The 25,057-nt window shown below is 45.8% G+C and overlaps 1 protein-coding gene across 8 annotated transcripts in view; it reads left to right on the plus strand.

Annotated features, from left to right (window-relative positions):
• Positions 1-25,057, plus strand: part of VWA3B (von Willebrand factor A domain containing 3B) — a 165,234-nt gene that overhangs the window by 125,955 nt on the left and 14,222 nt on the right. For 6 of the 8 annotated variants that reach the window (XM_074332566.1, XM_074332568.1, XM_074332569.1 and 3 more), the window contains 5 exons: positions 361-479; positions 4,614-4,664; positions 14,099-14,303; positions 18,366-18,477; positions 24,616-24,740. In XM_074332566.1, coding sequence (XP_074188667.1) covers positions 361-479; positions 4,614-4,664; positions 14,099-14,303; positions 18,366-18,477; positions 24,616-24,740 — 612 coding nt within the window. The remainder of the gene's footprint in view (positions 1-360; positions 480-4,613; positions 4,665-14,098; positions 14,304-18,365; positions 18,478-24,615; positions 24,741-25,057) is intronic. The other 2 variants (XM_074332567.1, XM_074332572.1) reach the window with 2 other exon arrangements.

The following is a 25,057-nucleotide window of genomic DNA, read 5'->3' on the forward strand; positions in this document are numbered from 1 at the left end:
GTTTAACTAGTAATTTACAAAGTAGCAACAAGATACAATTTCTTATTGGTCACTCATCAATTAGACAGAGGCTTATGAAAATAATATTCCGTTCTGACTAGTTTCCTGAAACAGTTTGTGTGTGTGTGTGTGTGTGTGTGTGTGTGTGATTTTTAAAATATATAGTTTTCAGAAGGAAATGGCTAGTAATGCTATTTCTGATTCTTATCTTTCTCTTAATGATTTCTATGCTTTCTACCTTTCTACAATTATCATATGTTGGTTTTATAATTAAAAAACATACTATATAGCCATGTAGATCCACTTTTGAAGGAATATGTTAGCCTAGCAATGATGCTTTTCTTTGGTACTGACGTGTAGGTGTTCCCTTTGGCACATGTGTGCAGCGACACAAATAAGATGACATTAATTAACCCCCAAGGAGTCAAGTTCAATATCTACAAGCAAAAGGTGGAACAGGCAATTAAGTCCTATGAAAAGTGAGTATTACTTCCAGCTGTGTCTAATGGCTGTGGAGTTTGTTTTCTCTTTTTTTTAGCTGAGATTATTTCATCTGGAGCAACTGTCTAAACTTGTGCATAGGAACGCCAAACTCTGCAGCAGTAGCAGCAGCAGAAGCAGCAGCAGCAGCAAACACAGACACTTCTGTGTGCCAGGCGCTCAGGGCATCACCTATGTGTACCCAGCAGAATTCTAAGGAAACCGTCTCTCCTTTCCAAAATCTATACATATCGCATGTTTCCACGAGGTCTTTACATTTCCCTTTAGCAGAGTGCATTTGGTCATTTCAGTGCCTAACCTTCTGTAAAGTGACTAATAGAACTCTCCAACAGTGAGATAGTGGAGGTAACATAAGTTGGTGCTGCTATGTGCCATTGTTATATCAGGATCAAAAAGAAGGTCAAGTTGCCTAGAGCGAAAATTGCACTTTTACATGGGCCTGTGTTAGTGCTGAGATAGGGGCCCTTTCTCACAGGGCAGATGACCCCGTCTCACCCTGTCCTAGTTCTCGACTCACCTCCCCTCCCCACACCCAGCACTTAATTAATCCTTGGTGCACAGCACTAATTGAAACTAGCGTGCTCGCTTCTTGGTCCTGGAAGCTGTGCGATTGGGTTTTCATTTACTAGCGCATGGGTGGGAAAAATGAAATAAAGCACACGAAAAGTAACGGTGTCCCCAGCCAGCATATACTGGCCTGTTGTCACTGCAGTGTGTCTAGTGTGTGTTCAAAAGACGTATGAAGCCTGACTGCTGCCACATGGGGCACACAGTCTGGTGCAGAGGGGGCCTTCCCCACCTTGCTCATCATAGGCCTCTCCCAGCCTCGTTTCACGTGAGACTTTTCTGCTGCCCTCACCCAAGAAGGGAGGCTGTCTTGCATGAGCTCCTTCAACCATCTCCATGGCTCCCAGGATTTCTCTGAGTCTTTCTCTGCCCTTCGCTTCTCTCTTCTCTCCCAGGCAGGATGAGCTATGTCAAGACTCACACTTTCCCATGGGCCTGAAACTTTGCTCTGTAGCTATCCCCTCACACTGCAGTTGCCCCTTCTGTGCCTCCCATGCTCCAGGCACGCCTTTTCTTGCATCCAAGCTCTGTTGCCCCTCTTCCTGTCCCCCCCATCCCTTGGACTCTCTCATCCCTTCTTCCCTTGGTACCAGTGGCCCCTTGCAGAGAGGGCTTTCCCCTGTGAGTCTCCACCACCCACCCTGTATGCAGCCCTGAGCACTCACAGCTTCTGCACAGACCTGTATGTCCCCTGCGAAGATGTCAGATCCCAAGGGCAGGAGCTTGGCAGCCTTGCTTCCTCCTTTGTCCTCTCTTCCCAGCAGCTGTCACTATATGCATATTTGACTATTGGAATTTAATTTGAATTTGATCTGATGCAACTTTAATCATTAAAATTCTTCAAATTCAGTTATTCAAGATGTAATATAATAATATCATTTTAGTATATGTGCTGCCGAAGCGAGCACAGTATAATATCATTTATATTATAATTTAGTTTGCTTGAATCATTCAAATATTTGACTTCTGTAATTACCTGGTCTGTGAAAGCCTGGTTCAGGGCCACAAGTTGGGGTGTTGAGGCGAGACAATTCTGGGTCTCATTCTTGGCTGTCTTGGCTGTCTCATCTACTTGGCAAGTCATGTGACAGTTGTGTGCTTCAGACTCATTTACAAACTCTACCTCACAGAGCAGTTGTGAGGGCTAGGCAGGTTACGCGTAAAGAGCAATTCGTGTTAATTACTTGCCCCTTTCATGCCCTGAGTCTGCTGACCCTAACATTAACTAGAAAGAGATGGAGTGTCATAGTCACACAGTTCTTCCCAAGGTTTCCAGGTCACAGGGAGCCCTCCTTCCCAGGTGGAAGAGACTCCTTCTTCCTTAATAGCAAGACTAAAATACATAGTCGGTGATTTGTTCTGCTGCTTCCTTCCAGTGAGTGAATCTGGAAAAGCCTTTTAGAGAAATATCATACTATATTGTATTATTAATAATAACATTTATTTTAATATGACTAATATTTAATATTACTGATTGATTTAGTATTAGTTGGTGTTCGTAATTTGGCGCTTATATTAAATGAGTTGTTTGTTATTGTTGTTGAGTAATATTAATATTAACATTAATATTATACAGAGCCAAACTTACCGATCTTTTGCAATCAGTAGTATTTAAGAATTTTGTTGGTATAAGCGTCAATTCCTTTTTCCATCTTGCTCTACCTCCCTAAAGGTATGCATAATATGGAAAGTAATGATGAAACTTGGTTACCTCCCAGCCCACCCCCAATAACAGTGCTAAGGAATTTCCCACCACATGGAAGCCAGATGTAACTCTAAACCTGCGTGGTTGGCAATGACCAGGCCAATGGGAAGCTCACCGCCCTTTTGCCAAAATAGTGACATAAACTAACTGTTTTGGTCACACTTAATGCCCTTGTGTGGAGTACTTCTGTTTCAGTATTTTAGGAATGGAGTCATCAATCTTGGCTTTGTGAGTCTGAGCATGCGTTTTGTGTGAAGATTGCTCAGGCTGGCAATCTGGGCTGATTTTTGTGCAGCTTGTTTTGATTGTGAGTCTAAGGTCAAGATTGCAGCCCTCAGACCCACAGGAGAAGCATCAGTTCTAAGCTGGCTCCATGTTTAGTAATCTCTGCTTAGTAATCTCTCCAAAATGCTCGGGCTGCTGCCCAGACTTCGGAAGTGTCGTTAATGACAAGTTGTTTTGCACGAGTCAGTTCTTGGTACAAGTATATTTGTGAGCTAGAGCTCGTGAAGGCCGCCTGCACCAGATTTCACTCTCTTAAAACAAAGAGGAAAACTGGGGGCAGTATAACCCCCAGACAAGGGGCTGGGCCAGCCACAGAGCGTCCCTCGTGTCCAGTGCCCCACATCCCATAGGGACTGCCCTCAGAAAAGTTCTGTGCCCAAGTCTAGTAAGAAGGGAAGGTAGCGGAGCTCTGGCCCAGGAGGTCTGCCTCCAGGGCCTGTGCTCTACACCACCGTGCCAGACCGCCTCTCTGTGATCTCACCGACCTCACAGTAGGGAATCAGGGCAGGATAACATCCCCCAAAGTGTGTTCCCAGAGCCCTGTGCACTGGTGCCAGGGCCAGTGGTTAGAAGAATTCCTCCTGGAGAGTGACAGCCCTGGAGCGTGTCCTGGGCCCTGAACTCTGGGAAGCCTGATTTGGGTAATGAATAGCATTCCCTTGCTGGGCTGGAAACTCAGAAACAAGCATCACTGATCAGTAACAAGAGAAGGTGCTCGGCCCACCCCATAGAGACCACTGGCTCTGACTTCCTCTGGGCTTGACAGCACCTCTGCAGACATGTCCAGTGCTGAGTTCTAGTCTCAGCATCGCCAACTACCGTGTTTCCCCCAAAATAAGACCTAGCCGGACAATCAGTTCTAATGCGTCTTTTGGAGCAAAAATTAATGTAAGACCCGGTCTTATCTTACTATAATATAAAACTGTGTCTTTATAACGTAATATAATACAATATAATAATATAATGTAATGCCAGGTCTTATATTAATTTTTGCTCCAAAAGACGCATGAGAGCTGACTGTCTGGCTAGGCCTTATTTTCGGGGAAACAGGGTAGCTTGGGGGGAAGCAAGCTGCTTCTTTAGTCTGCCCCTCTAGGTGGCCTCATTTGGAAAACAAGGAGGTCAGGCAGTTTGATCGCTGAAGTGCATTCCAGTCCTGTTAAAGTGCGGCCCTTTTAATCTCTTCTGCGCTGAGAGTCCAGGCAGAGGAGTGTCTACAGGGCACGCGAAGGGCACACTTACATTTCTCCTTAGGAAGAAAAGTGGTGGGTTTTTAGAAACACCTTCATGTGGCAATGACAAGGACCAGCTTGTTTACTGCCTTTTCTCAGCCTGGGCTTTACCTGACTGAGCTCAGAGCTCTGCCCTTCTCGCGTGTTTACCAGGACTGCCATGAAGCCGAAGGCTTCTACCTGGTGCGGAGGAGGGAGGGCACATATCCAGTCTCGGAACAAATGGCGGCGACCCTGCAGTGCCCTTCACAGCCTCAGGTCAGCCTTTTGCTATGAAACCAAGAATTGGTACTAAGTAATTGTTTCTTTGTTTTTTTAAACAGGCGCTTGAATAAACTTGTTTGGCAAGCATTATCTCAAGAAGAAAAAGAAAAGTAAGCCAGTTCCTCCTCACTTTGTGTGCGTGTGCGTGTGTGTGAAATCCGCATAACTGTTCTGAAGTGTGCAATTCAATGGTGTTTAAAATATTCAAAATATTGTGCAAACCACCACCTCCCTCCACTTTCAAAACTTTTTTATAACCTTAGAAAAAACCTAATACCCATTAAGTAATCCTTTCCCGTTCTTCCTTCCCCTCCGGTCTGCTTTCTGTGTATTTGCCTGTTCTGGATATATCACAGAAAGGAACAGACAACATGTGACCTTTTGTGTCTGGCTTCTTTTGCTTAGTTAATGTAAAGCTAATGCTTTCAACGTTCATCTAATAGTAGCATATATAGTATTCATTCGTTTTGATGCCTCAGTAATGATCCATTGTGTGTATATACCAGTTTCTTTTTCCATTCTTCCATTGATGGATATTTGGGTTGTTCCCACTTTGGGGCTGTTATGAACAATGCTGTAATAGACATACAGACATTCACATAGAAGTTTCTGTGTGGACATATGAGGTACGATCAACAAATACGGTGAATTTTTAAATAAGATAAAATTATTATAGTAAAAGACACATTGCCATTAATCCACCTCAACATACTCCCCCTCGCTTCAAACACACTTATCCCATCATTCTTGCCACTTTCGAAGCAGGTCTGGAAGTCCTCTTTTATGAGGGTCTTTAGTTGTGCTGTCATGGCTGCCTCGATGTCCTGAATTGATTGAAAACGTTTACCTTTCATGGTCATTTTGACTTTGGGGAAGAGCCAGAAGTCACGTGGTGCCAGATCCGATGAATAAAGTGGATGAAGACACACCATAATGTTTTTATTTGACAGAAATTACTGTACCAGAAGCGAAGTGAGACACAGAGCCTTTCCGTTGTGATCACAAAATACAGTAAATGCTGCTGCTGAGTGCCATCCAATGGAAAGGCAGGGATCTTCAATATAGGAAGCGGCACTGTTGAAACTTAGTAACAGTGTGACAAGTTTCAACTTATTCAGTGCAGTCAGTCAGGTGGGAGTTACAGTTGAAATAAGGTTTGTTTTAAAGTGTGCTGTAAATCATTCTCCATCATGATAACACTCCATGTGTCGTGCGGGGCGGCCTGCGGGGTCTCTGCTCCCGCTCCCCACATAAGAACGCAGGATATGGTGAGGCCAAAAAGGAACACCCACGGAGCCATAGGTAGGGGAGTCATACCACTATGATCTCACTGGAGGCTGGGTTCACCGGACGTGCGACCTGCTGTCCGTTTTTCTGCCAACTGACTGACGACTCTCCTCCACTCTCCTCGGCTCTCCTCGGCTCTCCTCCGTAGCCACAGCAGTTATATTAGCGGCCAATTGGCTAACTGGCTACAGCTGACGGCCAATCAGCCACAGCTGACAGCCATCTACTACCCGAGCCAGCACCTTTCCATGTGAGGCCGAGCCTGTAAACTACTCTCTGGGGCTCTGTCCCCACACTCCACCCCTACAGGGCCTCGCCTCACAATCTACGCGACAAGCGTCTTCCGCGAGGGTCCCTGTGCCATATTAGCCTACTGACACCTACGGACGAAAAGAAACAGTAGTCTTAGGAACCAACAATGGCAAATCCCTCCCATCTGGGAGGATACATGCTAGCTTTTTGTCCTGGGAAAGGAGGGTCGCTGCCACTGGCACCTTTCCCGGTTTGTGGTACCAGACCTTTATGGCAGTGCTTGGGGTCCCTTGCATAGTTTCAACATGTAACAGAACAGGGGACCCCATAATAGGCCATAGTGAGAGCACATAGGTTCCCCGCAAAATCATCCTGGTATCGGGACCTCCGTATACTACAGTCACTTGCGGTGGCCACTCAGCCACCACCCCTGGTGTCACTTGCAAATCATGAGTCAAACCAGCCCCCCATGGGGCTATCAGGCCCAACCATCGACAGTGGGGGCTTTTGACCTGCCAGGGCCAAGTCCATTGCTGCCGTTCCCCTGCTTTCAAGCATGTGGGTGCTGGCAGCAAAATGTTCCCATTTCTGCCGTAGCCTGGCTTTAACAGAGTCTCACTGGTGGTAACTTGTAATTGAATGGGAGCGGCCGTTCGATGTAGCAGAGCTTCTACTGGCGCAGGCCCTCCCTTCTGTGGTCTCTCATTCAGGACTCTCAGGACGTCCCATAGACGCGAGGCCCAGTCACGCATCGTGGGAGGGTGTTTTGATACCCAGAGACCTTGCTTCAAAAGGCCATTACAGCGTTCAATCATGTCAGCTGCTTGTGGGTTATACGGAGCATGAAACAACCATTGCACGTCCATCCTGGCAGCCCAGCGCTGCACTTCTTGCCCCGTAAAATGGGTACCCCTGTCACTTTCAATGACTTGGGGGTGCCAATAGAGGGCGCACAGCATGTAAGGGCAACCACTGTATGCCGCTGATCTGCAGCCGGACAGGGCCAAGCAAACATCAACCCCGTAGCAGTGTCCACTGCTGTAAATGCATATATCACATTGCGGGCCTTAGGCAGGGGTCCAATGTAATCCACTTGCCAGCGAGTGAGGGGCACCCTCCCTCATGTAATCTGCTGTGTCTCCCAGGGGAGCCTCTGCCTTTGGGGGCTGTCCTGGGCACAGACGGCACAGTCATAGCAGGCATCTGCTATCTCCTGACATTTCAAAGGCAGGCCCAGCGCCTGCTCACCTGCCACATGGTTCGGCTTCCAGCGTGCTGCAGTTTCCTATGCAGCCAATGGGCCACATCAGTGGCAGGAGCCCGCTCTAACCATCGTACCCGTGCTAGGGCGTCTGCTTCATCATTACCTGGGGACACTAAGGGGGAGTGACCTGTGACATGCATTAAGGTCACCTCCTTTCTCTGCCCTAGGTCCCAGAGGTCCTGCCACATGGCTTGACCCCACAGTGGACGGTGTCCCACCAACCAGTTTTGGTGTTTCCATGTAGGGAGCCACAACGTTAGGCCCCGGAACACCGCCCAGCTGTCAGTGCAAATAACTAGGGGCCCAGGCTCGTGGCTGATTACCATCCACACAGCCCGTAATTCAGCCCACTGGCTACTCTGGCCCGTCCCAGTATCAAACCAAACGGTGTCTGTTTTGGGCTGCACACCAATAGCCGTCCAAACAGCTGCAGCCCCTCAGCTAGAACCATCGGTAAACCAGGCATCCTCAGGTATAACCTTTGTCTTACCCGACCACACAACACCCAAAAGCTTGACCGATAAGCCAGGGCCTTGGACCTTTTCCTCATTCACCGCCCAGCCGCGACTTCAGGTGGCGGAGAAGAGAGGGAGCTGCTTGCTGTAAATCAGAAAGAGAATCTGAGGTTAACAGAATGTCATCAACATAATGAAACAAGGCCACAGAGGATGGGCGATCCCACTGTGCCAAATCCTGGGCTACGAGCCATAGCAGATAGTGGGGCTGTGCAAGTATCCTTGCGGAAAGACTTGAAAAGTCCACTGCCGCCCATCCCACGTAAAAGCAAACTGCTCTTGACACTCAGGTGCAATGTCAATGGAGAAAAAAGCATTGGCCAAGTCCACTACATAGTGATATGTTCCCAGGCGGACAATCAGACGATCCATTAAATAATGAATTGGAGGCACTGCAGCGTGCAAGGGTGGCGTCACCTTATTTAACTCCCTATAGTCCACAGTCATTTGCCAGGTCCCATCTGGCTTCTTGACAGGCCATACTGGGGAGTTAAAGGGACTGTGCGTTGGCCTCACAATATGTGCCTTCTCCAATTGCAATATTGTATGACCAATCTCCTCCTGTCCTTGTGGCAGGCGATACTGTCGCACTGTAACCACGTGCCAGGGCTGTGGCAACACTTGAGGAGGGTGGTGAGCATGCCCGCGTGTCACCGCTTTCACCACCCGGATCCGGAGACGGAACTCTCCTACCGACGTCTGTAAGCTGAGGCCATGTAGCACGACCACCCCTAGAATATACTCCGTAACGGGGGAGACATAAACCTTATAGGTACGAGGGGGAAACCTTCCTATACCCAGTGGTAAGGAAACAGCTTTTACAGTCACAGTCTTTCCCCCGTAGCCATCAATGCAGATTGCTGGTCCAGGGAACAGTTCTGGGTTCCCATAAACGAGACTGCAGTCAGCGCCAGTGTCAACTAGAGCCAAAACCCTCTGCACATTCGAAGGGGACCAATGTATGGACAGTTCCACGTAGGGCCTCCGGTCCCTGCTCGTCCCCTCTGACCGGGTACCTTGGCCCCACCCCTAATCAAGCTGCAAGGAGTCGGCCTCAAGCGGCTGCATGAAGTCCTGGAGGGACACGGGTCGCGCTTTGCCAGACTCCTCCTTTATGCTTCTCCGGAATTGTTGTTCCGGACGCAACTGTTTCCAAAGTTCCAGCAGGAGTGCATTGGGTTGTCGGTCTATTTTCTTCCTATTGACCCCTGCTGCCACGAGATCACGCCACATCTGTGCGCGTGTTACTCTCTGAGGCTCGCGACCTCGCCCCTTTACCTTTGGTTTGGGCTTCCAGGTCTCAACTGTGCGGACCTCCTGTCTTAACTTCCTTCACCTCCGGCTTTCAACATCCCCTAGGGTGGCCATGGCAGTTGTAACTTCATGGATCCGTCGCCCTACATACGATGTAAGAATAGCAACCAAAGACCCAAAAGCACTCGCAGGTGCAGTATCCAAAACCAGATCTCTCATGCTGGCAGTAAAAAGCTCGTCATCTGGGCCCTGCATGTTGAGGTTAAAAATAGCATGTCTCATACCCATTTCACGGATTATTTGCGTAAGTTCTGTATATGACTGCCATTGACTCACAGTGTCTGGCAGCTCGCCAGCCTGTTCCCATACGGTGCGTACCGCAGCCGTGAGCCACGCCATTAGAGAATGGTTGCCCTGGTTGTTGGCCAACCTATGGCAGTTTTGTAACCTTTGTCGCAGGGACGGATGCACTGTCACGAAGGCTAGCTTTTCCATCTCGCCTGGGGAGCAGAGAATGCTGTCTGCTCCCTCATCCCATAAACGTAATAGCCAAGCCGAGACTGGCTCTCCAGGGCGCTGTCTGTACTGCCTCCCCAGCTCCTGCAACTCAGTGGGAGTGTAAGGGGTGTAGGTTGTGAACTCAGTCACAGCTGGGTTGCCAGCAGCAACGCCCCCGGGGCCCAAAGGTTGCTCACGTTTTACCCTTTGCTTCAAGATTGGCCGGGCTTGGGGGTTGGGAGCTACATTGTCTCCATTTGCTTCCTCCGCCTCTGCCTCAGAGTCTCCACCTTGGGGCCCCTGTTCTAACAGGCGGACCCGGGCTTCCAGCACTTCCAACCGGGACACCTGGTCAGGCACCCGGGCCACTTCATTAAGCACATTTTCTGTGTTGAGACTCAAGGCCGTGAGGAACATCCAGCCCACGCGGCCGGCTGTAGCCTTCTCCTCCTCTGGCAACTGCTCAGCCAGAGCCTGCAGGGCCCTCTCCACACTGGCCGGAGAGCCGTCCATGTCCTCCCACCCCTCCTTGGGGGTCCAACTCCTGAGAACAGTGGCCACTGGGCACCACACACTGTGTGGGGGCCACACGTCCTCCTGCCCAGAGTCAAGACGCCATTCCTACCTGGTCGGAATCTTGCTCGCTGTGCCAGGTGTCTGAGTGGATGGAGGCCTCGGTGTAAGATGTCCACAACTCTCGGAGCTTAAGGCCGTAGCAGATCACCAAAATGAAGGCAACACCGTCCATGGCCAAGAGGGTGATGTGCCAGCTGGAGGCTCGAGTCTCCCAGGCAGATCGTGCCTCCCGTTCCCGGTGTCGCTCCTCATGGGCCTTCCGAAGCTGGGCTCTCACATGCACAAACCGCTCCACCATGCTTCAGTAGGTTGTGGCCAGCACCGTACTCTGCTTACGAAGCTGAGCTTTTATACGTGTAAACTGCTCCAGTATATTCTGGAGAGTTTCAGCCGACACCATACCCTGCTCTCTGCGCCATTTTTCATGCGGGGCAGACTGCGGGGTCTCTGCTCCCGCTCCCCACATAAGAACGCAGGATATGATGGTGAGGCCAAAAAGGAACACCCACGGAGCCATAGGTAGGGGAGTCATACCACTACGGTCTCACTGGAGGCTGGGTTCACTGGACGTGCGACCTGCTGTCCCTTTTGTCTGCAACCCACCGACGACTCTCCTCCACTCTCCTCGGCTCTCCTCCGTAGCCGCAGCAGTTATATTGGCAGCTAATTGGCCAACTGGCTACAGCTGACGGCCAATCAGCCACAGCTGACGGCCATCTACTACCCGAGCCAGCATCTTTCCACGTGAGGCCAAGAGCATGTAAACTACTTTCTGGGGCTCTGTCCCCACACCATGTCACACATCGCTTCTGGTATACAGCAATTTCTGTCGCATAAAAACATTACGGTGTGTCCTCATCCACCTTGTTCACCGGATTTGGCACTGTGCAACTTCTGGTTCTTCCCCAAAGTCAAAATGATTCAGGACATCGAGGCAGCCATGACAACACAACTAAAGACACTCAAGAAAGAGGACTTCCAGAACTGCATCAGAAAGTGACAAGAAAGATGGGATAAGTGTGTTCAAAGAAAGAGGGAGTATTTTGAGGGTAATTAATGGCAATGTGTCTTTTACTGCAATAATTTTTTTTTATTTAGACATTCACCGTATAGTTTGATCACCTCATATGTCTTCACTTCTCTGAGTACATACCTAGGAGGGGTTTTGCTGGATCACAGGGTAATTTTTGAATAACTACCAAACTGTTCACCATGGCAGATCTACCATTTTACACTCCCACCAGCAATATATGAACCCATTTGCCAATACTTGTTATTTTCCTACTGTTCTGTTTGTTTGTTTGTTTTTGTTTTTTAACTAAAGCCATCCTAATGTGGGTGTGAAGTGATATCTCATTGTGGTATTCATTTGCATTTGCTTAATGATCAAGAATGTTGGACATCCTTTCATGTGGTTGTTGGCCATGTATATTCTTCAGAGAAATATCTATTCTTCAGAGAAATATCTATTCAATATTAAGTCTGGCTCATTTTTAAATTGAGTTGTTTGTCTTTTTGCTGAGTTGTAAGAGTTCTGGATATTCAACCTTTATCAGATGTATGATTTGCCAGTATTTTCCCATTCTATACATTGTCCTTTCACATTCTTGATTTTCCTTTTTGCCCAAAAGTTTTTAATTTTTAGGAAATCAATTCATCTATTTTTTCTTTTGTTGTTCATGCTTTTTGTGTCAAATTTAAGGAATCAATCCATTGGCAAATATGAGGTCATGAAGATTTACCCATGTTTCCTTCTAATACTTTTCTGGTTTTAACTTTTACATCTGGGTCATTGATCAATTCTGTATCAGTTTTTATTTATGGAGTGAGGTTATCTCTATCTGCAAATAGAGATAGTTTTACTTCTCTTTTTCAATTTGGATGCCTTTTGTTTCTTTCTCTTGCCTAATTGCTCTGGCCAGAACTTCCAATACGATGTTGAATAACAGTGGTGAAGGGGGGCATCTTGTCTTGTTCCTGATCATAGGGAGAAAGCTTTCATTCTTTCACCATTGAGTAGGATGTTAGCTGTGGGTTTTCCATAAATGGAAATTTGTCAAACGCATTTTCTGTGTATTGAGATGATCATGTGGGTTTTTTTCCCCCTTTGTTGTATTGATGTGTTATGGTGTATTAAATCAATTGATTTTATTAGGTTGAACCACCTTGCATTCCTGGGATAAATCCCACTTGGTCATGGTGTGTAATCTTTTTAATGCTCTGATGGATTTGGTTTGCTACTGTTTTGTTGACACTATTTATCTCTGTATTCATAAAGGAAATGGTCTTGTCACATTCTTTTCTTTAGTATCTTTTTCTGTGTTGGCATTGGTGTAATTCTGGCCATCTTTTATTCCATCAGTAGGGTCATCGTTCCCTGTTTCTTTGTATGCCTTAGAAACTTTAGTTAAGTTTTGAATATTTGAAAAACCAGACACCTCTCCCAGTCTTTATAGACTGGCTTCTTACAGGCTAGAGATTCTGGGGAACTCTCAACCCTTTTCTGGGGATATGTCTTCTCTAGGCTTATGTGTGTGTGTGATTTCTCAAAGTGTGTGCCCCTGTTTCTTCTCAGTAGCCCATAATCTCTTGCTTCCCTGGCATCTGTCTTTGGTACTGTAGTTGTTCTGGTGCTGTAACAAGCCATGGAACTCACCTTTTTTTCTCAGGGGCTCCTAACCTGATGTCTAAAGTATAGAGCCATTCCCGTTAGTACTGAGTCAGATGAGACAGAAAGCAGTCTCCCTGGCAACACCCCTAAGGCCAGAATGTTGGATGCATGCTCCCTCTTTTTCCCTCCCAAGGGTTTTAGGAGTTTTCTCCCAATTGCAGTGCATTGTGCCTGGGGAGGGGATGGGCTAGGCCAGGCAAAATGCACTTTCTTGCCCATTTCAGTGCCTGCTCTTCTTGGCTTTGTGGAGCGCTGCAAGCTCTTCACTGGCTTCTGGAATTCTCACAAAGGCAGTTTGGTCCATATATTGTCATAAAGTCGTTATTTCTGAGGGCCTGGGGTTTCTTATTTCACCATCTTACTTACATCACTCCAATTCAGATTTTTAATAAGAAGTTTTGCTCTCCTCTGGAGACAGGTTTGTTTGTGGGTTGAGTCCTGTGGTTGTGCTGGGTTCCATTCTACTCTCCCAGTACCATACAGCTAAAGGAAATGCCACTTCCAGCAGTAACGGAACGATAATTATGAATGACCCCTTTCTCTCCCCACCGTACCCTACCTTCTCTCTCCTTCCAGGAGATTCTGACTGCGAAGTAGCTGGGACTGGAACTAGAATCCAGGATCTGGGCCACCTCACCACACTGGCTTCCCCTGGCATCTCACAGCCTGTTCACCAGCTCATAGAAAGTTTGGCTTCTATTCTTTGAATACCAAAACAATGAAGCCAGAAAGTTTAGGCTTACTTAAACGTATAAGGAGGAGAGGAGATCAAAATAGCAAAAATGAGCTAGTAGAAGAATTACTGAAGTGAGGCAAATATTTGGGCTTTGTTTTGTTTTGCTTTGCTTTGTTTTCCAGAGTCACTGCTAGAGATAGTTGTATGAAATCTCTTTGAAGCTCATTCTTGGTTCTGCCAAACGTTAGACCTGGGGGAAAAGGAATGGGTTCAAATTATGCCAAAACAAATTGTTGAAAAAAAATGGCATGTGTATCAAACGTTCTTAAAATCAGATAATCAAATTAAGCAATGTGCAAGCTGTCAAAGTCCCCATGCACCAGAGGACATGGTTGATATTCTGTCAGTTGGTACCTAACATCTGCTTTGACAGATATTTCTCTGGAGAGGGTTTACCAAAATACCGTCTTTTCATCTTTTCATGTTTTTTCTATTATGGTCTCTTTGTTTTTTTTGTTTCATCTTCTTCCTATTTTTTTTTTTTTTTTAAGGCTAGATGCAAACAAACCAATGAGGTACTTGGAAAACAAGACAGCTTTAAATGAGGCATTAGAACGGTTGAATTGGCCCATTTCATTGAAAGAGCTGTCGATACTGGAAAATGAAATCCTAGCTGGAAAGATGTATGTCCAGCAGGCCCTCGAACTGCAGGAGGCTGCCAGGAAGGAGAATTACGGAAGCAGGGCACTCGGAGAGGTGGGTACCATGGAAGCGTCTGTTTCCTGCCTCCCTCCCTGTCTCAGGTAACTCCATCCCTGGACTGGCCTTCCTTCTCTCTCACACCCCTACCACACTGACGTCTAAGAGTTAGCACCAACACAGTTAGGGGCCAAAAACTTTTTTCAACAGAAAGGAAATGCCATTTGGTTTTTCTATGGTCTTATTTTTTAAACACTACATCTTTTAACTGCAAAATAAAACTAAACAGACATATGCTGTCATGATTAAAAGCCTAACTTTGATATAAGCCAGACCAGGGTCCAGCCTCCAACCTGTCATCTAATCCCTATGTGATCTTGGCTAGTTACTCTGTCTCTCCAAACCTTAGTTTTTTTACTTATAAAATAGAAGTATTAACAGTATCTGCTTCGTAGGGTTCTTATGAGAATAAAATGAACATTTCAAGAACTTTGAAATGAAACCCACCCATAAGTGTTAGCAATTATTATTAATAATAAAATAAAGTTTATTAAAAGAAAAATTTATTATATGATTGCCTTATTATTACCACTTTGGATCATTTACTTCTAGGTTTTATTTCCTCGAACATATTTTACATAGATCCATAACCATTTCATATTCTGCTTTTTAATTGAGCATCATCTCATATACTTTCTCTGTGTTTTTACTGAGTCATCAGATTGTTATATTTTGTGGTTCCATAACATTCCATGGTGTGTTTCTATCCTGGTTTATTTACCTCTTCAAATGTTGAATATTTGGGTCATTTTCCAGTTTTCTTCTCTTTCACATCATTAATGACTTCTAGGGTGCATTATAATTAGGAATTATTTTGTTAGGATAATTAAAAGTTAATCAAGTTTGTTTGATTGGGACCACGTAATGGAAGGAAAGTCTGCTATTCTAAGTGCCCCTTGAAAACTCCCTGGCTACGCCCCTCCTGTTGCCATGACACAGAGTTCAGCCTCCTTGGCCAGTCCCTCCACCACGGTGTTGTGTGGACATCACCAGAGGGCATCTGAACGATAATTAACCTTCAGGCTAGGGAACCAGTCCTAGAGAGAGAGACAGAGTAGCTCCAGTGTGTAGCTCCCGTCCATCTCTGGAGTAGCAGTGTATGGAGAACCATGTCAGTAAGGTCCTAATCACAGATCTCAAAGCTGTGGTAATTTTCACATTTAAATAATTAAAACATTTCAGATTTTCCCCTAAAAGAGCAAAGACTGACTATTCCAAGTTTGTTCTTCAAGCTCAAGAAACTGTTTCATTCAGCATCTGATGTGTGTTTATTAGGTCTTTTGCTGCTAACACACACACACACACACACACACACACACACACACACACTCACACACTCACACACACACTCTTCATCCTTTCACAAAAGCCCTTTGAGTTGCTATTGATTAATGTTTGATTGAAGATTTTACTCTCAGCGTAGTCAGCTCTCTCCACAGCCCAGTGCTGCACTCTGGTGGGGAGGAGAGGTCTCCTTTCTAGGTAAAGGCTGCATCCTGTTATTGTGTCCTATGCTTCCTACGGAGCCACTCACACAGCACAAGGCACCACAGAAAGGATGAGAGTGAGCAAGGCCAAGTGCCCAAGGCTGCTTACAGCAGAGGGCGATTCTCTCTGGGCGTCTTCCTGGCAGCAGCTTCCCCTGTAAGCCTGGGACTCACCTGTGATATCCTCAGTGTCCCCAGGAGCCCCAGTGTTGACCGTTGCACTTGTGAGAGGTCTTGCAAGGAGACAGCTCTTCCAAAGGGCAGGGCTGAGGCAGAAGATTCCACTTAGAGCTTCACTCCTTTGGTTTGGTGGCTTGTCTCATGTGCAAATGCAAATGGCCTAGGAGGAAAACCACTGTACCAAAGCCTTCCATTTCATTTACGGTGGTGGGTCGTCCCCAGGACGAGAAGGACTGTGCAGGGGATTTCCACTCTGATTTCCATTTTCCTGTAGGTCTTTTTCCCATTTTCTCTCCAGAACCCATTTTTAAAAGGGCTGGAGAGTCTAGCTACTCCCAGGGTGGAGGAAACGCTTCTAAATCTAAATGAGGGGAGAGACAACACTGCACAGGTCAGAAAACACTGCAGGCTGGCCCCTTCTTCGCAAGGTTTTTAAGGGAGTTGAGTTATTCACAGAGACAGTGTACAGTGTTCTGGCCTCATAATTAGGTACCCAGAGAGAGGAAAGGCCCAAGCAGGCCTGAGGCTCCAGTACTGTCTCGATCACGGCAGTCTCAGGCTTGTGGGCTTTGAGGATAAAACATGGACAGAGAAGCTCATGATTTGGAGCAGGGAAAAATATTAAGTAGTGGTTTTATAGCAGGATTTTGATCCCAAAACTAGTTCTAGTTAAATCCTAGAAATGCATTCTGTACCTGATGTGGAAGTGTTGTTTGTTAAATGGAAAAATTTAAAGCATCAGACAGTTAGTAAGTTCACTGTCCTCACTCATGCAAACTGGAGAGCATGACCTTGAACTTAAGTGATGAGATAAAAGGAGGGTGTGCCATTTTGGACCCTGCTTCACATCACCTGGTCATGGAATCTGGCAAAAAGTGAATTGGATTCTCTGGGTTTTGGAGACAAGGCAAAATGAAATCCCCAGGGGATAGTGTCCTGACTTGTCTGCTCCCACCACTGCTTGTCTGACTCCCTCACTGGCACCGGCGGGCATCGCGGCTGCAGACGTGGGCTTGTTGGGTTAGTGCAGGCACTCGATCCCCTCTGACTCTGTCCTCCATGCATTTCTTTTTAAAACTCAGTGACATGCATGTATTTTCCTTGTGCATGGGTGAGGTATGGCAGGAAGGGATCGGGGCTGGGATGTTCTTTGGTACGGACTGTACCGTGTCTCTAAGATCTTCAGTAAGATTCGAAAACTGCAGGAGATCATCTTTCTGGAAAGGTGCTGAAGGAACGGCGTGGTTAGCTGCCCTCATTGATGTCCTTCCATCCGGACACCAGTGCTCTATTTCTGTGGCATGAACCATTGTAGGAAAGCTGACCCCACAGGTGTGTTTGGCCATGGTTCTCTGCTCTGTGTGTGGTGTAGCTGAATTGATGGTAGCCAGGATGAATCACTGAGTGTACATTGGATAGTTCCTTCCATAAAGCTATGTGCTGTGGAAATAACCAGAAATGGATTGCTGCCGGTAGTAGTAACATTGCAAACCAAAGCAGAGTAAACGGGAATTCCATGTACAAGGCCCTTTGGTACCTGTCACGGTCCTTTCGGGGAACTCACAGGTATGTGAATGAGCTGAGGGAGGGTTTGGTACTCTTTGGCCACTTAGAAAGGCGTGTTCTTAGATGTCATTTTCAGTGTATGAAAAATGAACATGAGGCCCTCTGCGTTGCTAGCATTCGCTGTTGTTGCCCATGCAGGGGAGGTCTTCACAGAGTGAGGGGTCGTCCTGCCTTTTTCTGTACATTTCATATATAAATGGATGAATAATATTCCCTTGTATGGATGTACCTTTTTTTCCGCCCTGAAATTGCTTGGGGGGTAAAGTTTTCCGAGAGAGATTATAACTGGGCTGGGCTTTCAACGGGTTATCTGGAACAGGAAGGATGTTGCTCACTTTTTAAAATCTTTTTTTCTCTGTGTTCTTCAGATTGGATAGTTTTTGTTAATTTGTCTTCAGGTTTCTTTCTTCTGTCATATCAATTATATTGTGCCCTTCCAGATATTATAATTTTCACTTCTACAATTTCCATTTGGTTATTTTTTTTTATAATTTCTGTTTCTCTGCTGAAAACACTTAGTCATTAAGAGTATTTACTTTTACCTCAAGGACTGTGGTTGGAATTGCTGATTTAAAGTCTTCATCTGATCATTACAACAACTGGCTTATCTCAGTATTGTGATCCATTGGTTGTCTTTTACCTTGAGAATCGGGCATATTTGGTTGCTTTTTTTGTATGTTGCATTTTGGATTATATAATGGATTTATTGAATCTTATATTTTAAGGTTCTAGATCCTGTTTAAATTGTCTGGGAAAGGTTATACCTGTGATTTTCACTGTCTGCATTGACTTTTCCTATCAATTATTTATGTTTTATGTTTTTTAGCAGCAGAAATTTCAAGGCAATCCAACAAAGAAAATCAAATCAAAGAAATTGGATCACCTCAAAGGCCAGAAGGTTATTGCAAGATGTGATGAAAATGGCTTTTATTTTCCAGGTAGGTATGATTCTTTTGTTATAGAATATGATAGCAGGGATCAGAGGTTCTCAAACTGCCTCCCCTCGGACAATGACACTTCACAGCTGTACGAAGGTATTCCACTTCAAAACGGAAAGGATGTTGGGGCTCCTCCCTATGTTTGCATGTGTGGGGGCAACAGCCAGAAAAATGTGTTTATTTGAATCTCTCATTTGTTTAGTCAACAAATATTTACTACACATGTACTCTGCTCCATATAGGTAATGTTCCTAATGTGCTGGTCTAGTGTAGCGAGCAAAGAGATGGAAATTCTTGTCTTTGTGGAACTTCCATCCTGGTGAAGGAGACAGACAAACAACTAATTAAATATGTAAAGTGTCAGATCGAGTGCTATACAGAGAGAAATCAAGCCACGAGGCGAGTTCAGAGTGTCAGGGTGAAAGGTGCAACTCTGCATATGGTGGTCTATGAAGAGCTTCTGGGGACGGTGACAAATGAGTAAAGGTTTAGAGGAGGAGGGGCAAGCCATGAGATTGTCAGAGGAAGAGAGTGCTAGGCAGAGGACAGCAGAGTCCTGAGGCCAGAGTGCATATGGCACAGGAGGAGAGGCTGGTCTGACTGGACCTGAGATCTCTGCCCAAGGATTCCTGAAGAAACCAGCCAGGTGAAGTTCAAGCGAGAGCTGCATGGCTAGTGAAAATAATATGAATGAAGATCTAGAGGTGAAGGAAAACATTTTAAGTCTGGAGAAATAAAACAGATTATGGCTGGAACCTAGAATGCAAAGGAAGGGTGGAAAATAATAAGGCTTTTCAGAGCAGTAAGTGTGGGCCATTCATTAATGGGTTATGTTAAGAAGTTTAGACTTTCTTGAGGAGCCACATTTAAAGCAGGGAGAAACACAATTACACTTGAAGTTTCAAAAAGGTCTCTCCCATTGCTGTGAAGAGTGGACATGAAGTGGATTAGGATGTCACTCAGGTCCCTGGCTTGGGCCACAAGGTAGACAGTGGTACCTCCTGGAAATGGTGTGGACAGGAAGTAATGAGGTGTGTCTGGGACATGGTGAATCATAGGTGCACTACTTGTGCGTTGATGTGTCTGAATCTATCTCCAAGCAGATTTCCTCTCCAGACCCCTAATAGTCATCAACACAAATGTAGTCAGTGAAATCATGGGAAGGACCTGTAGGGAAAAGAAAGAGAACCCTGAGGAAGAGCTATTAGGCAAAAAGATTATACTGCAGAAATATAGCTGGTCTTATATAGGTATTATCTATCAATCCCAGTTAAAAGAATAATTCTTTAAGTTTAATTTTTAAGTGGGAAAAAGTGCTTCAGCAGTAGTTTTGGGTTCCAGCAGGCAAATGTGTAAAAATGACAACGAGGTCATTTTCTTTCAAATGTGATAAATGTGCTGTGGAGTTGACTGGATAAGAGTAAATGTGGATCCGAGCATTTGAGGTGAGCTCATAGGCTAAGGCATGAAACTCTTCTTTGCAAGAGCAGGGCCTGACAACCTGGGGCTCTGATTTGCTGGGAGGCAGTTATAGGAGGCAACCCCTGCTTGGTTTTCTGAATTTGAGCCCTGGAGAGGTGTCCAAGGTGAATTTGGTAGTTGCATGAAAATGCTGAAAAGGACTGGATTCCAAATGGCTGGATTAGGGCCTGTGATCAGTTTGCTGGCCAGGGTCCCAGAGAAAACTTTTCCTCAGCCCCATCCTCGTGTGCTAATAAGATCCTGAGGACCTCCTGATCCAGGGAGGTCATGGAGGTTACACTGTGGCCACGTGCAATACCCAAGACCAGGTCTTTTTAAATATGTGATTAGAGGCCTAGAGTGCACACTCCTGCGAGCTGTGAGCTGTGGCTCTAGCTACTCGGGAGCAGCGCACGCTCACTGGATGTACGTAGTTTTTGTCCCCCTTCCCCCAAATCATTGGATCTTTTCTTTAATTGGGAATTTCAATGCTACTGTCATAGAATTATTTTTTATAAAAAATAATTTCAAACTTACAGAAAAGTTGCAAGAATAATGCAGAGAATTCCTGCATACTTTTTACCTGGATTTACCAATTTTTAACATTTTGCCACATTTGTTTTTACCATATTTATTATTTTATTTTATTCTCCCTCTTTCTCCCTCCCTCCCTCTCTTTACCTCCACACATAAACACACATTATTTTTTTCTGAATTATTTGAGATTAGGTAATATCATGCCCCTTTACCCCTTAATACATCAGTTTGTATTTCTCAAGTACAAGGGTATTCTCTTAATAGAACCACAATAAAGTTATAAAACCCAGGAATTTATCATTATACTACTTTTTATCTGTATATTTCCTTTTGTTAATTGTCCCAATGATGGCCTTTATAGCATTTTATTCTCTAGCGCAAATCCCTATCCAGAATCATGTATTGTATTTAGTTAAAATGTCTCTTTGGTCTAGAATCATTCTGCACCCTTTCCTATTTCATGATATTGACATTACTCGAGAGGAAGGTCAATTATTTTCTAGGATGGTCCCCAGTTTGGGTGAGATTAGATTCAGATTATACATTCCTGGACAAGACGTTCCCTAAGTGATGGAATGATGTCATGTCCCTCTCAGGCGTCTGATGTCATCTGCCCTCATTAGTAGTATTTAGAACACCTGGTTACCATGCGTTACTCTTTCCTCCCTTGCATAACGAAGACCAAATAGGGTTTTGTGGAGCACAGGCCTGATATTGATTGGTGACTCCTGTCCTGACAAGTCTTGTTCAAAACCTCCTGAACATTTCTAATGAAAAATAGTTGGCTTTGAAATGTACCTCAGCAAAAAGCGGCTTTGGGTCATTGGATCAGTGTCCATGGTTAAGGCCCGGTCTCCATGGAAGTGGAGCTGGCCGGTCGTTGCTGCTGTCACTAGGAGGTGAGGCGGGGACTCTGTGCGGCTGCCTGTGTCCCAGGGCGAGTGCGCTTCACCCAGTTAAGGGATGGACGTGACTTGCCAGTAGCCAGCTTATCAGAATGCTGAAAGGCAGGAGGAAGACACATTTCGAGCCTTACTGTAAGTCATTGTGTGCGGCAATGGGGTCGCAGTCCCTGCTGCTCGGTGACAAGCAGCATTTTACTTCAGGAAACTCACAGTAGTGAAAAGTCTGGGTTGCAAGATTTCTGCACTGTGCCATAGGAGCAAGAGACATGGAAGAAAAACGCACGTGTGGCAGGGACTGAATATTTTCTTGGTTGTAATGATTTAGGGTCAGAAAATCCTAAATTATTTGATTTATCTGAGGTCTGCCTCTTAACTAGCCATCTGATGTTCTTTGAGCCTCACTTTCCTTCTTTCCAAATGGAGTTGAAACAAGGAAACCCCCAAAAAATTGTTGTGTAGATTAAATATGCTAATGTGCAGCATTATGTAATTGGAAACTGTTCATTGCTTGAAAGAGTTTTCTGTGATCCCACCCGAGAGCAGCTCTTAGGAGACAGAAACACCCCTCTCCCAAGGGTGGAGGGGGCTACTTGCAGTTTAAAAACTAACAGTGTTTCGAAGAGGCAAAAATCAGCACAGTGGCTGGAGAGGAGCCCCCTGAGACGGAAGGAAATGAGAATGTGGTAAATAGTGTGGAGCAGGGTAGGGCAGGTGGAGCAAAGCTAATGCCTTTTTCATGGGATTTAAGCCAGGCTGCAAATATCAGAAGGTTCTTACAGCTGGAGGTTAAAAAAAAAAAAAAAAAAAAAAAAAAAAAAAAAAAAAAATTCCAGTCCCCAGCCTGAGATTCCTGTTTGTTACAAAGATAAAGAACTATGCCTGCATCCTTCACCAAGTGGACTGACCCATGCTGTCTGCTTAGACTGTTTTCCAGGCCTCTGATCTCAGAGCATGGGCCATTTTTGCTGAGTCTCAACGGGGCCACATCCTCTTTCCCCAGCTGAGCACAGGAGAGCCCTGTGTCGAGGTGGGGAGCCAGGGTACCCAAGGAAGATGGCTGGGATTGCCAGACCTCCATGAGGAGAAAGGCCAGGCAGGCCCCTGAAATGGTTCCCAGCAACATTTGAGGGCCAGGCGACATGATCTCACCTCTCTAGAGGTGAGGACGGAGAACAGCTGCAGCATCAGGGAAGCCCTAAATTGGAAGCTGATCTTGAATTAGGACATAGAAATGGTAACAACTCCTTAATTAGATGGAGAAGGAGCAAGGACTGAATCGGAGCCCTAACTGGAGGGCGTGGGGGCAGGAGCACAGCCAGCCCAGGGAGGTGTCCATATCTTGAGGCTGGTTCCCAGTTAGGCTTCAAGAAAGCACCCTGATTTCTGGAGGTGGACAAAGGCCCATGTCCGCAGAGAATGCACAAAGAAGAAAAGAGAACTGAAGGAGCTAAGAAGAGCCTGTACTAACACCAGAACCTTCAGGCCTAATCACTGAGGCAGGCACGGCGGACTTTTCCCCTAAGAGGCAGAGAACAAATGGTTTAGACTCTGCCGGGCCAAGCAGTCTCTGGGCTTCGGCAGACAGCTGGAAAACCGTGTAGCCAGTGTAAGATGGGATTGTGCCAAGTCCCAAAGGCTAGGAATGTGTGGTGAGTCACTCTGCCAGTGTGGCCGCCTTGGCGAACCAGGTCCTGACGCTGAACCGTGGTAGTTGGGGGGTGGGGTCTTCATTGTTTCCATAATAGGAATTCTTTCTAAAAAGTAGTGTTGGGGGGTGGATGGGTGGCTCAGTTGGTTACAGTGTGAGCTCTGGGCAACGCGGCTGCCAGTTCGATTCCCACATGGGCCAGCGAGCTGCACCCTCCACAACTAGAATGAAGTCAGTGAGCTGCCGCTCAGCTCCCGGGTGGCCAGATGGCTCAGTTGGTTGGAGTGGGAGCTCTCAACCACAAGGTTTTGGGTTCGACTCCTCGACTCCCACAAGGGATGGTGGGCTGCGCCCCCTGCAACTAACAACAGCAACTGGACCTGGAGCTGAGCTGCGCCCTCCACAACTAAGATTGAAAAGACAACAACTTGACTTGGAAAAGTCCCAGAAATACACACTGTTCCCCAATAAAGTCCTGTTGCCCTTCCTCAATTAAAAAAAAAAAAAAAATTAGAAAAAGGCTGAAGGAAATCTTACATTTAAAAAAAATAAAAAGTAGTGTTGGCTTTTCTAATTAAAAGGGTAAAGTCCATTTATGGTGGGAAATGTGTTAATAATGTGTAAAGAATACTTCAAAAACCAAACTGAACATTTTAATTCGATAAGAAAGCACACACAAGGGAAGGCTGGTTTTCATATATGTGGGTTTGTGTTTTTTTTAAAGGTTTCATTTCTTTGGTTATTTAAAACAAAAGACATGGACTCGAGATGAAAATCAGCAGCTGTTTCTTTGCTGCGTAAAAGGACATGGGACTTTGCCAAGGCTGGTGTGTGAGCTGGGGCAGGCACTCGTGCGGCAGGAGCCCCATGGGGAACGGCACATTTCTGTCTCGCAGCTGTCACTGCTATAGGAAGTATCCCTGTCAAAACTTCCCCTTAATATTTATAATCCCTTTATAATGGGAAAATACACGTCAGCTAGACTAAATGACAAACTATGTGAAGCTTACCATAGGTATTTTCTTTCCCTGTTACAATAATCTCTTTGAGAAGTGAAAGACAAGGAAATGCCTGGTTTCTCTTTTCTTTTCTCCTTTTTTGGTTGTTCATTTTAGGGAAACTGCGGGATGTGCTCAGTTACCCTTTCAATTATCTAATGTTTTGTTTTGTTTTTCAATTATCTAATGTTAATGAAAATCTGGTGATGGAAATTCACATTTCCTTTTCACTTTCACAGTTTAACAACATTGACTTTCTTTAAGCATTATGGAAGGAAATATGGCTAAAATAAGTAGATGAGGAAACCAGATGGTAGGAAGTGTCCAGGAAGAGGATATTTGTTTCCAGAAACAATGTTCCCTGTCAGGATGGTTGCTGGGGATGCTGGAGGAGCAAGCTTCTGCGTATCCTGTGGGCTGCCCAGCTCAGCATGCTCCAGACCAGTGTCATCTGGGAGAGAGACCAAACGGCACTCTGATCTAAACAGGCTAAGTGGGATAACTTAGCGCCACTTTGTTTCCCTTGGGGCCCGCCTAAGGGAACAGACATTACTTGTCTATATTTTATTTTAAATCTGATTCCTTCCAGGGGTTGTGAAGAAGTGCGTGAGCCCTACCCATGCACTGGTGGGCTTCAGGTATGGAGACACCAAGGTGGTGCCTATCTCTTTCATCACGCCTGTGGGGGGCGCCATGCCCTGCCCGCTGCTCCAGGTACCTGCTCCCGGCCCCTCATCCCCATTCCCAGTGCTCTAAGGATGGCATGGCCACTGTGGTGCCCTTGGCTGCACATCTCACTGGGCTCCTGCACAGAGCTTAGGTTTGAGAGGGAAGAGCAATAGCCCCAGGCTGTCTGAGCCCTGGCCTGGCGATTTCTTTGCGCATGAGCCTGATCTGCTGACACCCTGGGATATAGCTCACAATTGCACTTGTCCCTTTACAGACAATAGGCAGTCAGGGAGGGAGATACTGTAGTTGCTAGTGCTCTTGAAACTGTAACTGCAAAAGAGTATGTTAAAATAGACTTAAAA

Source organism: Rhinolophus sinicus, linkage group LG05 (assembly GCF_036562045.2).
Source record: "Rhinolophus sinicus isolate RSC01 linkage group LG05, ASM3656204v1, whole genome shotgun sequence".
NCBI classification, from domain to species: domain Eukaryota; kingdom Metazoa; phylum Chordata; class Mammalia; order Chiroptera; family Rhinolophidae; genus Rhinolophus; species Rhinolophus sinicus.